Source organism: Pectinophora gossypiella, chromosome 1 (assembly GCF_024362695.1).
Source record: "Pectinophora gossypiella chromosome 1, ilPecGoss1.1, whole genome shotgun sequence".
Classification (NCBI taxonomy): Eukaryota; Metazoa; Arthropoda; class Insecta; order Lepidoptera; family Gelechiidae; genus Pectinophora; species Pectinophora gossypiella.
In genome coordinates this window covers 17345270-17359112 of record NC_065404.1, presented here as the reverse complement: position 1 = coordinate 17359112, position 13843 = coordinate 17345270, and the positions used below count along the sequence as shown (strand labels likewise).

The 13843-nt window shown below is 39.1% G+C and overlaps 1 protein-coding gene across 1 annotated transcript; it reads right to left on the bottom strand.

Annotated features, from left to right (window-relative positions):
* Positions 1-443: 443 nt before the first annotated feature.
* On the bottom strand, positions 444-10595 carry LOC126370847 (sodium/potassium-transporting ATPase subunit beta-2-like). The gene is made up of 7 exons (XM_050015932.1): positions 10472-10595; positions 8351-8401; positions 5843-5968; positions 4399-4580; positions 3518-3604; positions 2505-2733; positions 444-1190 (listed from the first exon to the last, which is right to left on the bottom strand). Exons 1-7 carry the CDS (start codon positions 10533-10535, stop codon positions 1087-1089), a joined length of 843 nt encoding a protein of 280 aa, XP_049871889.1. The 5' UTR covers positions 10536-10595; the 3' UTR covers positions 444-1086.
* Between the last annotated feature and the right edge of the window lie 3248 nt (positions 10596-13843).

Here is a 13843-nt window from a genome sequence, read left to right as displayed (position 1 = left end):
GAAAAAAAATCATAAAGTTTAAAGGCCATAAATGGCTTCGCATGCGGTAAGGGGTTAAAATAAATACTTATTTAACACATTTTTTTCTACCAAATTTAAAAGCTAATACATTAACAGCAATACTACGTAAAATTGGCTTTATTGGCTACGTTTTATTTTCAGTGTAGGCAACATTATTCATTAGAATATTCATCTCTTTTTTCCTTGCAGAAATTTTACGTGTCAGAAAGGGATAAACAATTGTCTTAGATTACTTATTTGGCGGCTATTTTTAAAGTTATAGAAAGTGATACCTTTATAAACAATTTGTAAATAATTGAAAATTGAGAAAGGTAAGACAAAGAATAAAACACAATTTGTATTATTTTATTCACAAAAATCACACTTACACAACAGCCAGACAACAAAGTTCTAAACAATTAATTATATTACATAAATCTATGAGTATTTTAAGTTATTTACTTTAAGAAATATTTACAACGGAGTGTTTTAAATTTAGAAGTAAGTAAGAAGTAAGATTTCACAGTTAACCAAAATAATGATGCATTTTACGAAGATTTTATTGTACGTAATTACCGATAAGTACCTATATTTATTTTGTTTTGGCGTTTTTCGGAAAAACTAAGTATTTTATTGTTAAGCAGACTTATAACGCCTTACAACTATTATCTTAATACATTAATCAGCCTAATTATTATTAATTGATTGCAAAAGCTGTAAGGAAAGTCGTATTTTCTAAGCAAGAACCCTACCTATAAGTACATTAGTAAGTAAGTAGGTAACATTACATTCTTTTTTAATGTCAAAAATATTGTTTTTGTTTTTAATGTTTTAGGTAGACGAATCAGCAAGTAAGTAAGTACTTCTTTATAAATTCCTAAATTATAATCTCCATTTCCATACCTACATAAAAATTTTGGGTTCCTTAAAAGACTAAACCCTTTCTCTGTTCCTGGAAATCTAGGAAAGTATTATTCTGTGGGTGTTGGCTGGCGAGTGGGCGTATATAAGCATTATACACCTCTGCCTACCCTTTCGGAGATACAGGCGTGATGCTATGTTATGTTATGCTATGTTGTATGGTGCTTATTCAACGAATAGTTCGAAGCGCGCGCGGCCAACGCGGCTGGAGCGGTCATAGTAGATGTCCCGGGACCACACGCGGCACTCCACGTTGATGAGCACTCCTCCTGGACATGATAATACATTAATTATGAAACATCATTCTAGAGCCAATCGAAAATTCACTTAACACTTAAAACCATATTTATTATTATTATGTTGGCTCGACCATTATAGACGGCGATACGGCTCTCCACCTATCATGTTGATCTAACAGAAAGCTCGGTGAGGGGAAGGTTCTTAGTTCATTTTGCAAATGGATGTACATCTGACTACCCCAATTGGGACATAGTATTGAACTTATGTTATGTCATGGAACTGATATTAGGCGGCTAAATTACTAAATTGTATAACAATAATTAATGTTTTTTTTTTAAAGAACGTTTAGGGCCCTGTGCCGAGGATTTTCTTGCAGCATCTTTTCCCCGGCTAAACAGGTTGTGTGAAGCTGCAGTCATTTAGACGGATTGATAAGTAGGTACTTATAGGGTGGCGTTATGCACATAACATAACAAAGCAAGGACATAGCCCCGAACGAATTCTGAAGCTTACACACTTCGGCAATACTTGGCAATGGACCAAATATCATACTATAAAATAAACCATGAAAATGTTCGCTTCAGCTACGAGGAAACATCAACATGATAACTTAAGGAATAAATTTCCTAGGACACACAAAGAATATATGAAAGCAAATCTAGGGGGGTTAAAAAGGCCATATCAAAGCAATTCATCTATAAAAGCAATATTGCTATTCGACATCTGTGTGCGTTGCGCACTTACTTTTATATCTTTTATATGCGCAAATGTCAAATAGCAATATTGCTTTTTAGATGAATTGCTTCGATGTGGCCTTTTTAACGCCCCTGGTCAAGACTTTTTTATATTCAATAATAAACAAGAAAATACTTAGTAATCCAACTCGGATTACCAACGGTTATCATTGAGCCGCCAAAGGCCCCTGACATGGCTCATGTAACGATTACTCACTTACATCAGTAAGGCTTAACGTGGCTTCCCAAGCACGGATCATCTTACTTTCGGTCAATCAGGTAATCAGCCTGTCATGTCCTAACCGAACCAGAACCCATAAAATATTTTTATTTGTCCCCACCGGGATTCGAACCTGGGTCTTTCGTATTGTGAACTTAACGCGCAACCACTGAACTAGAGAGGACGTTTGGAGGTAGGAGCATTGAGTATACTGAATACATAACATAGATATACTTAAATAAAGTCTCTTTGTAACTATTTCTTTTTATTATGGTGCAATAAAGTATACCTGTATTGTATTGTATTTTATTGTATTGTATAGTATTGTATTGTATTGTAATGTATCAGATATCTGTAACGAAAATGAAGCTAACAAATAACCAACTTACGTCGAGGATTCTCAAAGAATACGGCAACCAACGGCGGTGGAATCTGGTCCGGAAGGTTGCGCGCAGACCTTGGGATCCTGTCAGCTGTATGCAGCCGGCTGGTGGGGAACCCTGGCGGCAGGTTGGCCGGGATGTACTGGATAGGACCGATGTTCTCCTGGTCAGCACCGAACTCGCCATCGCAGGATACCCACACGAAGTCACCGTAGAGATGTGCTGGTCTTTGTTGCTGGATTGTCAAAAATAGTGTTGTCCGTTCATAACGCACTTGCAGTATTTTGTCTCATCATTTTAATATCAGGCGTGTTTCCAAGTAAGGGGTAGGCAGAGGCAAGTGGGGGTGGGAGGGGGTAGGGGGAGGGGGATTATAACTAGTCGAAATATTGGATAATAATATTGTAAGGGCCCTATCTCACTATGACATCATGGTCAGGTTGGGTCATGGGTGGCCATTGCAATTTTATGTAATTCTCTACGGAGATAGGCTGTCTTCGACCTGGTGACACCCCCGGGCTGGATACGCCCTTGACCTACTTAATCACAAGTAGGTAATCGGAAGATAAACGAAGTCCTAGGATACGTCCTAGGTTTCCAAATGAATGTTTCCTGATACGTATAAGGAGAGTAAAGGGAACACCTATATCCGGCCCAACTGCCAACCTCACCTGCGCTCGTCGGTGCTTCGTCATGAGTCGCTGGCGGCGGTGTCCACTGGGCGCCGCGGTGCTCCCTGCTCGATAACGTACGAGGCTCTGGCGACCGAGCAATGGCGGTATAACCATACCACCGGTCGGGCAACCGACCGTAGAGGCAACAGCGGCCTTGGAGTTTAATAACTTCAAAAATGTCTTGGGCAGAAGGCAACTGGAAACCACTGCTTCTATTTTCCCAAGAGAGTCAGCATGAAGGTTCCTCGCAACCCTGATGCTGACCATGATCCTCAGATATGAGGGACGGATCCAAGAGAGAGAGAGAGAGAGATACTTATAGTATTTACGAATAAATTCACTTACCATAATTTGTTTCAAGTTTTCAGGCATTTCCATCGGGATCGGCAATGGTGTGGAGATGTTATACGGTTCAGGGACCCAGTAGTGAATCTGTAGACAAAATGAAACATTTGAATTGCATCCAGGAGTAAAAAATAACAGCTGTCAATCGTCTGTCTCTGTACTTTTCAGCGGATAAGAATGTGACAGCTATAACTTCAAATTAAATTAGATGGTGTGCACTGGAATCAGCACCGCTTATTACTACAAATGGAATTTTCAGTCGGAATATTCATGTCAATTTTTGTTTTTTTTTTAATATTTTGAGTTCCACACTTTTGCGACGGAAAATTCCACTTGATATCAACTCAGAATCATGGCCTCAAAGTTTTCGTTACGATGTCACTAACACCCAGTATATTATGCAAGTATATAAAAATGAAATGCTGTTCATTAGTCTCTAAAGGCCAGAACGGCTAAACCGATCTGGCTAATTTTAGTCTTGAAATATTCGTGGAAGTCCCGGGACGGTTTAAAAGGTAAGAAAATATGGAAAAGGGTGATACGAAGTCCACTATGTCATCTAGTAATAGATAATTGATAATTGTTATGTCTTATATGTGTTTGTTTCAGTCGAATTGGTTTTTACTGTAATGGCTGAATGTAAAACTGTAAAAATAAATAAATAAATAAATAAATAAATAAATAAATAAATAAATAAATAAATAAATAAATAAATAAATAAATAAATAAATAAATAAATAAATAAATAAATAAATAAATAAATAAATAAATAAATAAATAAATAAATAAATAAATAAATAATGCCCGGTAGATGACGCGATCGTTGCTGAAGAAGAATCTTTTAAACCACCTTTTTGTTCCATACCCGGCACTCAACTCACATGCGTCAGGCGAAGGAACACGCAGGGCTTCCCGGCAGCGTATCCGTAGAACTCATCAGCCGTGCAGGGTGACCACATCCTCATGGCTAGGTCGCACGTATCGGAGCGCAGTGCGTACTGATCACGGCGTTGCGTGGTGCACGGAGCGCGGGGCGGGTCCTCCGGGACTGTTGTCTCGTATTCTGTGCGGTTAAGGGTATACTTCATGTAAACAACCTCGTTTTACACAGACAACACACATTGACACTATCGTACACGCGGATCTATTATCGATTTATTGTAAATGTTAGTTTCCAAAGTTAGCATAGTTATACTTAAGGTTTGTTTTATAAACATCTGCTAGTATACACAAATACAATTTTTTTCTTCTTATATCGTTTCTAAAAGGCGATAGCCGCCGATGAAATGTTATGTTATCTAAAATTGTTATTTCGCTGACTTTTTACAAACATCATCATATCCATCTTTGGACTTCGTATCAACAGTGGCTGCAAGTTGTCTTTGATTACTTGTGGCTCTGCCCACCCCATTAGGGATTACGGGCGTGAGTTTATGTATGTATGTATGTTTTACAAACAATCAAACAAAACACGCGGATCTGCGTGTGTGACGGTTGCCGCCATACGATTGAAGACTAAACTATGTGCGAGGGGGAGTGAGGGAAACCTAGCTCAGACGCGCGGAGCGGAGAGTTGCTATTCTATATTATACGTAGTATTATTCCTTATACTAATTATGGAAGATAGGCAAACATAAAACCACTATCTCACGTGATGGGAAGTGACTATGTGACCGAAGCTGGACATACATAGAAAGTGCCATGTTATTTTTCGGACAGTCATGTGATTTCATCATGCAACATCCTGTCCTGTTACCCCGTTGGTCCTGGTTATTACTGATATAAATACGTAATCATTACAAGAGCCATGTTGAGCCTTTGGCGGCTCAATATTATTTATTTACATTTCATGACCGACAGAGGGATTGTGTCCTCTAACATGATGGACTAATGTTATGGGCGATAGGCTGATCCCTTATCACCATAAGGTTCATCATATCCAGCTTACGACACCGTATCAACAGTGGCTGCAAGTTGTCTTTGATTGCTTGTGGCTCTGCCCACCCCATTAGGGATTACGGGCGTGAGTTTATGTATGTATGTATGTATGTACATTTCATGACTTTACAGTGCAAAAGCGCCAATGCGCCGTGAAACTTTCAATATAAACTTTCATAATAAATAATAATATAATTAGACCTATGAAACTTAACTGTAAACAATTTCTTTATTAATTTTCATACATCATTCATCACCTCGCAGAACCTCAGACACTCGCGACACACATACGTCCAATCACCCACAAACAGATCATACTCGTAATCATAATCCTGACACCGTGTTGCTGCGTCATAACCCACACGATAGAAGGCTTATAATGCTCACCTCGCAAGAAGTCATTGATGCGCTGTACCCAGTGGTGCCAGCTGCCAGGGTCGCGTGGCCGGAACTGTATCACGGGCTGCTCCCAGTGGGTATAGTAGTCATCTGACCGCGGCCAAACCTCCAACTCTGTGAGGTCACACAAACGCATTACGTTGACGGACAAATTAGTAGCGCTGAGGGCTCTTTTACCGTGTAAGAAATGTATTCATCATCACCAGCCCATTAACGTCCCGACTGCTGGGGCACGGGTCTTCCCTATGGATGGATAGGGAGATCGGGCCTTAAACCACCACGCGGGCCCAGTGCGGATTGGTGGTTATTAACGACTGCTAATGCAGCCGAGACCAACGGCTTAACGTGCCTTCCGAAGCACGGAGGAGCTCGAGATGTTTTTTTTTGTCACCCATCCTATGACCGGCCCATGCGAAAGTTGCTTAACTTCAACAATCGCAGACCGAGCGCGTTTACCGCTGCGCCACCGAGCTCCTCAAGAAATACAGGGTGTTAGTGACATCGTAACGAATACTGAGGGAGATGATTCAGGCCGTGATTTAGAGTTGACATCAAGTGGAATTTTCGATCGCAAAAGTATGGAACGGAAAATATTTAAAAAGAACACTAAAATTTTCATGAATTTTCCGACAGGAAATTCCACTTGATATCAACTCAGAATCATGGTCTGAATCATCCCCTTCAGTATTCGTTACGGTGTTACTAACACCCATACCTACTTGTATGGCTACCATATGTACTTGTATGGGGTGTAAGTGACATCGTAACGAATACTGAGTGGGATGATTCAGCTGATTATTCTGAGTTAATATCAAGTGGAATTTTCCATCGCAAAAGTATAAAATTGAAATTAATTTAAAAAAACTAAAAAAAAACCGTGAATTTTGCGACGGAAAATTCCACTTAATATTAACTTAGAATCATGGTCTGAATCACCCCCCTTAGTATTCGTTACGATGTCACTAACACCCTGTATATTATGATTAAACAATTTAATTTTTTTATAAGACAACACGTCTCATGTGAGTAGGGCTAACATGCGCGACGTGATATTGTCACGGTCATTTTATCGATTCTGACGAAATAAATATATGTCGTTTTGTCGATTGGTGCTAATATGTGAACCCAAACAAGTCATGACGTTCTGTCAAAATACGAACAGAATCACGTGGCACGCATGATGGGGAAAAAAGCAATCTTATCGATTTCATAGAAAATTGGTACCACGTGGTTTTCAGGATGGGGTTTTCATAGTCAGCGAAGAGTGAGTGTATTATGCTATAAATCTCTGCCTACCCCTTCGGGATAGAGAGAGAGAGAGAGAGAGAAAATGTTTATTCAACAAATAGGATACAGGCGTGATGTAACGTTATCGCGGTCACACCGCACCTCGTTGTGTGACGTAACCTCCATTAACCTTCTACTGCACTTTGCAGGGTATTGGAAAGGTAAAATGTAGGCTAACTATGACTCATGCTTCACTCATGACTTGTTTACTACTGAAAGGGTATTTTTTGTAATTAGATCGAGTCTGTACATGAAGGGAGAGGGGAGCTCAGTGGCGCAGCGGTTAACGCGTTCGCCTGCGATTGTTGAAGTAAAGCAACTTTCGCAAAGGCCGGTCATAGGATGGGTGACCAAAAAAAAAGTTTTCATCTCGAGCTCCTCCGTGCTTCGGAAGGTTGTTGCGATTGTTTTGTGAAATTTTTAAGTGATGTTATTGTCTCGTTTTTGTTTGTTCCTTTTATAATAAACAAATTACATTCTTTCTATTCTATTCAACTATTGATTTGAAGAACTGCCTTCGTCGTCTAGTGGTTACACATCCAACCAAGTGGTTTATCATTATATCCCTAGCAGTGTCCCGTTTTTCACAGGGTCCGCTTACCTAACCTGAAGATTTGATAGGTCCGGTTTTTTACAGAAACAACTGCCTGTCTGACTTTCTAATCCTCTGTTTTAAGTTTACGCGGTTATTGTCATAATTAAAACACATAATAACGGGTTCTTACCGCGTTTAAATGGGGATATGAGACTCCCGATATTTCTTTTTATAATAAATTTAATTATTTGTAACCCACGTAGGAAAACGAGCCCAATATTAATACAGGTTAGGTCACACACCTCCGAAAATGCATTTCTCGAAAATGTGGGTTTCCTCACGATATTTTCCTTCGCCGCTGAGCGCGTGATACTCATTTATGATCCAAACATGAATTCGAAAACAAATTCGAGAGTCATTGGTTTAGGCTTGTGCTGGGTTCAGCCAAGTGGCATGGCATATAAAAAAGTGGTTAGAAAGTTGGAGCCATGGTAATATAATTGTCAGAAAAAGTAAGATGATTCCGTGTTTCAGAGGGCACGCTAAGCCGTTGGACCCGGCTAATAGCCGTAAAACATCTCCATCAAAACGCAGTGGAGCAGCGTGGTGTAGTGTGCTTCATACTCTACGGTTAATTGAGGGGACGCCCATGACCAGCAGTGTTATGTACTTACGAACATAACGTTGGTTTAGCAGAAGTCCAAGCAGCAATCCAATTATTCCACCTGTGAAAAGAAAACCATTGAAAAAACTTTAATTAAAAAAACAGTTAGGCAGGTAAGTACCTACAACTTAAATACAAACTACATTATGTTTCCCAAGTTTATACAGAGTGTTAATGACATCGTAACAAATACTGATGGGAATGATTCTGACCATGATTCTGAGTTAATATCACGTGGATTTACCTGTCGGAAAATTCATAAAAATTTTATTATTTTTCTAAATGTTTGCCGGCGTCAGATACGAATTGGTGCGGGCGGAAAGTTACAGTTTTATACGTAGTATTATTGCGTAAAGAAAGCATGGCCATATCGATAGTCAATGCATCGTTTTAAACAACTTTATTATAAAATACTAGAATGTTGGGTTTATTTTGGCACATTTTGTTGGTCTCATAGTGATTTTCTGAGTTATTGTAAACTTAATAATTATTTACCACTAATGGCATTTACGCGTCCATCCGTTACTCACTAACATAATTTTAATTTAAGGTATATTGTATTTCTCTATTTAAGTGAATTATATTCTTTTGGAGAAATAAATTTCTTAAACCGTATCGTTGTAGGCTATGCAAAGGTTCTGTGTACTTATCTACTGGCGAAGCCTTACAAATAAGTAGTTACAATGAACTTTTAAACTTCATCAGTACTTAGTGGTAGACATGGATATTACTTTTACTAAAAAGAAATAAAGTTTTTATCTATCTATCTAAATGTATTTGCTTAACAAGAGTATTTCCCCAGTCGGGAATCGAATCTCGTAAAGTTTTACACAGTAGGACAGCCTCTTTTGGTTTCGTTTTTTCGTGGGGTTTAAGTACTTTGTTATTCTCTTGACATGTGTTCTGTCCATCTCGCCTTTAGAAGTTTTGAAGATTAATAAACTATAATAAAGTAAATTTCGTTGTCAAATGGTGAAACTTGATTTACTTAAATGTACTTACATAAGTAATTTAAAAGAAAAGTGAAAGTTGTAATATTTGCAGGAGCAGTTAGTTGGTATCTAGGTACATGCACGTATTTATATTATTATACGATTTCCTCTTAATTAAGATAAAATAATTCACAATGATAATATTATTGGAAGTCCGGTATTCCGATAATAAACTCACTGTTATCGTAATTACGTTTGGGAATGAAAAGGTTGAACAAATGAATTAAATTTGTGTATGGGTACTATGTTTACAAGGGGTGGTAATTGTGATGAAGATATAGAACATAAATAGCCTATATACGTCCCACTGCTGGGCACAGGCCTCCTCTCAATCAACCGGAGAGGGTATGGAGCATACTCCACCACGCTGCTCCACTGAGGGTTGGTGGATAAAGATATAGAAAGGAGAGTGTTTGTAGGTAATTCAGTGAATGGGGCAATGCATGCAGTTGTTAGTAGCAAATGTATCTCGCAAGATGCAAGACTGTTCACAATACAATACTTGTCGCTACGCTGAAGTACTGTAATGATTTTTGAGTATGGCAGAAGAAGCATGAGAGTAGGATTAACGCCGTCGAAATGAGGTCGTTTCGTAGCATCTGCTGTGTTAAATTGAGTGATAGAGTATGAAACAGTGTGATAAGAGAGAGATGTGGTGTCAAAGACGATACAATGAGATTGAGAAGGCAATGTTAAGTTGATTTGGACACGTAGAGCGGATGAAGGATAATAGGATTACGAAAGCAGTAGGTATATAAAGCGAAGGCTGATGGTAGGGCTGGCAGAGGAAGACGTAGAAGGACGTACATTGACCAAATTGGAGATGTCCTTAGAAAATGTTCAGTACGATCTACTCTGAACCGGCGTGCGTGTATGAAACGATTGATGAATGTGGAGGAAGCAAGAGAAGTGTGTCAGGATCGAAGCAAATGGAATTCTATAGTCTCTGCTTACCCCGGTGGGAAATAGGCGTGAGTTTATGTATGTATGTATCTGGCTCCAAGTTACCCGTAATAAAAAAAAATATTTAATAAAAAATATGGTGTCCCAACGTTTATGAAAATAGAATGTAACGACAACAGGTAACTAATTAGTTTATCTAATAAAAAATCCCAATAATAATTATGACATCAACTTACCGATGACAAGTAGAGCAACTATGACAACGATGAGAATCTTGACCGTTCGCTTCTCCATACCCATGACGAGTTTCGCCGAGTCGCTCCGAGTTCTTCCAAGTTCCTCCGAGTTTCCGACTCCTGGAGCTGCGACGCGGTCCGAGTGAGGCGTACGACTGAGCATAGTGATGCGTTCCTGAAGGGGATTCGCGGAACTGGGATGCGTCGGTAGTTTCGTTTGGAAGCGAGTACATTGGCGCTTGTATTAAATTGGAACTGCACTATTATAAGGAAAAAGTTTGTTTGTACGTTAAGGTAATCTTTGGTATTACTGAACTCCGACTAAGTAGTTAATTCAAACGTTTGGGTTGTGAGTATGGATTACCAACCTCAACAACCCTGGTGTCAGAGTTATTATTGATCCGCCAAAGGCCCCTGACATGGCTCATGTAACGATTACTCAATTACAACAGTACGTAAGTAGTAACCGGAACCAATGGCTTAACGTGCCTTCCGAAGCACGGATCATCTTACTTTCGGACAATCAGGTGATCAGCCTGTAATGTCCTAAGCAAACTAGGGATCACAGAGTGATTTTTGTGTTATGTCCCCACCGGGATTCGAACCCGGGACATCCGGATTGTGAGCCCAATGCTCAACCACTGGACCACAGAGGCCGTTAAAAAAAATATAATAACTGAAGTTTAAAAATTAAAACCCGACTACGGGCATGCTCTAAAAAGTATGAAACAATAAAATAGGTATATTTATTTGATATATTTCTCTGAAATTCTTTGGCGGCTCAATAATAACCCTAACACCAGGGTTGATGAGGTTGGTAGTTCACCTCACAACCTACACGATAGAAGAAGAATGATGAGTTAGGAAGCTCCGGCTTTACAATAAAGGCAATACATTACAAAACAAATACACTTTATTGCACCAAAAAAAAATAAAAAGAAATAATTTACTCTCTTCTTCTCTCTTCTGTCTTTATTGACTTGACTAAAAGTTAAGTAAACTTTAAAAGCTACAAATATGTCAATAAGTTATCCAGCCATCAATGTACGCCGTCCCAACGATTTTCTCGTCGCCCGTGGTGAGGGGCGGCGCCGCCGCGACGGCAGCAGAGCCCGACGGTTTGGCGCCGCTCGGGCCCGCAACGCAGCGCCCTACCGGTACCCTGGATGGAGTAAGGGGAGATTCTGTAGTGGCCAAAGACTGTTGCGCTACTAGATACATATACACACAGAAACTCACGCCCATAATCAATCCAAAAAAATCGTCGTCTGAAAGGATTATTATCTAAAAGAGGTACGCCTGAAAAACGCCCTTGATTTCAGTAGACCACGGGTTAAAAAGGCCACATCGAAGCAATTCATCTAAAGATACAATATTACTATTTGACATTTGTGTGCATTGCGCACTTACTTTTATATGCGCCAATGTCAAATTGCAATATTGCTTTTGTTTGCTTCGATGTGGCCTTTTTAAAAGTACTCTTAGGCCATCGCAGTTACGATTGGTGGTGAAGCGGTCGGCATTTGTTTTTTGCTTTTTTTTCCGCATTTATTGTACTTATTGTATATTTTATTGTATATTTTTCGCGAATGGCATTAAAGCGGTTGGCAAGGTAGTATAGACTTGTATGTAAACCGTCGATTTTTGACACACGAGTATCGCCTCACTGCGCCGTCGACCGCGTCGTGTGATACCTGCCTTAGGCATCTGGTAAGCCGGTCAGTCAATGATAACACTATGTATGGGATGGACTTTACAACTTTAATGGTGTTTTGGTACTTACAGTTTAGTGATCCACTGCTCCATTTATTTCCCCATCAATGGGTTTGGTGGGGTTGAGGCTGTTGGAAGACCTAGATTCAGGTCGTCTAACTTTACAAATACGTTTTTTATTGCGGGTAGTAAACATTTATTTGTTCACCGCCTGTGTGCGTAAGTATCTATTTGACAAATCTTCTTCTATCGTGTGGGTTGTGTGGTAGATGACCAACCTCATCAACCCTGGTGTCAGGTTATTATTGAGCCGCCAAAGGCCCTTGACGTGACTCATGTAACGACTAACTACAATACTTACATCAGTAAGTAGTAACCAGGACCAACGGCTTAACGTGCTTTCCGAAGCACGGATCATCTTACTTTCGGCCAATCGAGTGATCAGCCTGCCATGTTCTAACCATGCCAGGGCTCATAAAGGTTGATAATTTATTTGATAATTGGTTACGGTAAATAATAAACCGAGTCACAGAATTTAATTTCGGCCATGGACGGTAGCTTACGACTATGTCCCAATCTCCCAATAGGTTAGTTTTCAACTAGTCAAATCAGTTACTTTTGACTAAACGTCAAAACACGAATTTACTATGGAATTTGTTTGAAAAAGCACACTGTGACGTCATTATAGAAAAACGTGATAAAATGTCAGACTTATTATTACGTTTTTTTGTTTAAAATTCGTAAATAAGTTAAATAGGAAAAGAAAATGATTTTCGTTTGTTTTAGATGTGTCTAAAAAGTACTTAATCAGAATTTCATAATTTATCTTGAACCTACTACACGATCCAATTGAAACAGTTAGAGGTACAACCATTACAAGATGAACTAAGTACTTAAACCTGATAGATAGAGCCCAACCTTTGGTTTTGCATTTCTTTTCAAGTTTTTTTTAATAAGTATTTAAAATCAGATTTAAATTAGCCCGGAATAATGCCCTGTCATTGATACAGCTTAGCCGTGGCGTTGTAGTGAGTAATGAAAGGTTATCAACCCATCGCGTACAGGCATGAGCAATATAATGTACCCACTTTAGGACTCTGTCGCACTAACATATTTGACATTTAATCAGACTTACAGTTCAAATTGTCAAAAAAGTTAATGTGACATGGTACCAAAGTGTATACATATTAATGCTCGAGACCCTACATCAACCCACAGATAAACTAAGGTCTTTTTCAAGATTATTTTCGTTCGACTATAAAAAAAACATAATTTAATACTTACCTACACTTATAATTAGTAATTTCACTACTTGGCCGGTAAAATGGGGAGCGCTGACGGCTCCCACCCGGTCCATACTAAACTACTAACATAAAGTAAGTAAGTATACGTTAGTAGCTATATTTCGCAAAGGTTGATGACTTTATTGCATTACGGAGACAAGCGGATTTGAAGACCACGGGAGGTGGGGGGTGGGGGCTTCTGGTAGAGGGTGTCGTGTTCGCTATTATGGGGGTGATGACGTCAAGCCCCTTTGTCAGCGGTAAAGATAGACTATGACATGGTATTATGATGGTGATAAAGAAAATTTAAACAGATATTATTAGAAGACGCTACAAAACAATAACATAAAAAATAATTAAAACTGTTTATTTATAT

What these genes read in the sequence shown, in the direction of transcription:
- LOC126370847 (XM_050015932.1), bottom strand. Translation starts at nt 10,535, where the DNA reads ATGGGTATGGAGAAGCGAACGGTCAAGATTCTCATCGTTGTCATAGTT. An exon ending in GCTAAACCAACGTTATGTTC is followed by an intron (nt 5,969 to 8,350) that starts GTAAGTACATAA and finishes GTGACCTCACAG; the next exon opens with AGTTGGAGGTTTGGCCGCGG. An exon ending in TGTTCCTTCGCCTGACGCAT is followed by an intron (nt 3,605 to 4,398) that starts GTGAGTTGAGTG and finishes TTTTGTCTACAG; the next exon opens with ATTCACTACTGGGTCCCTGA.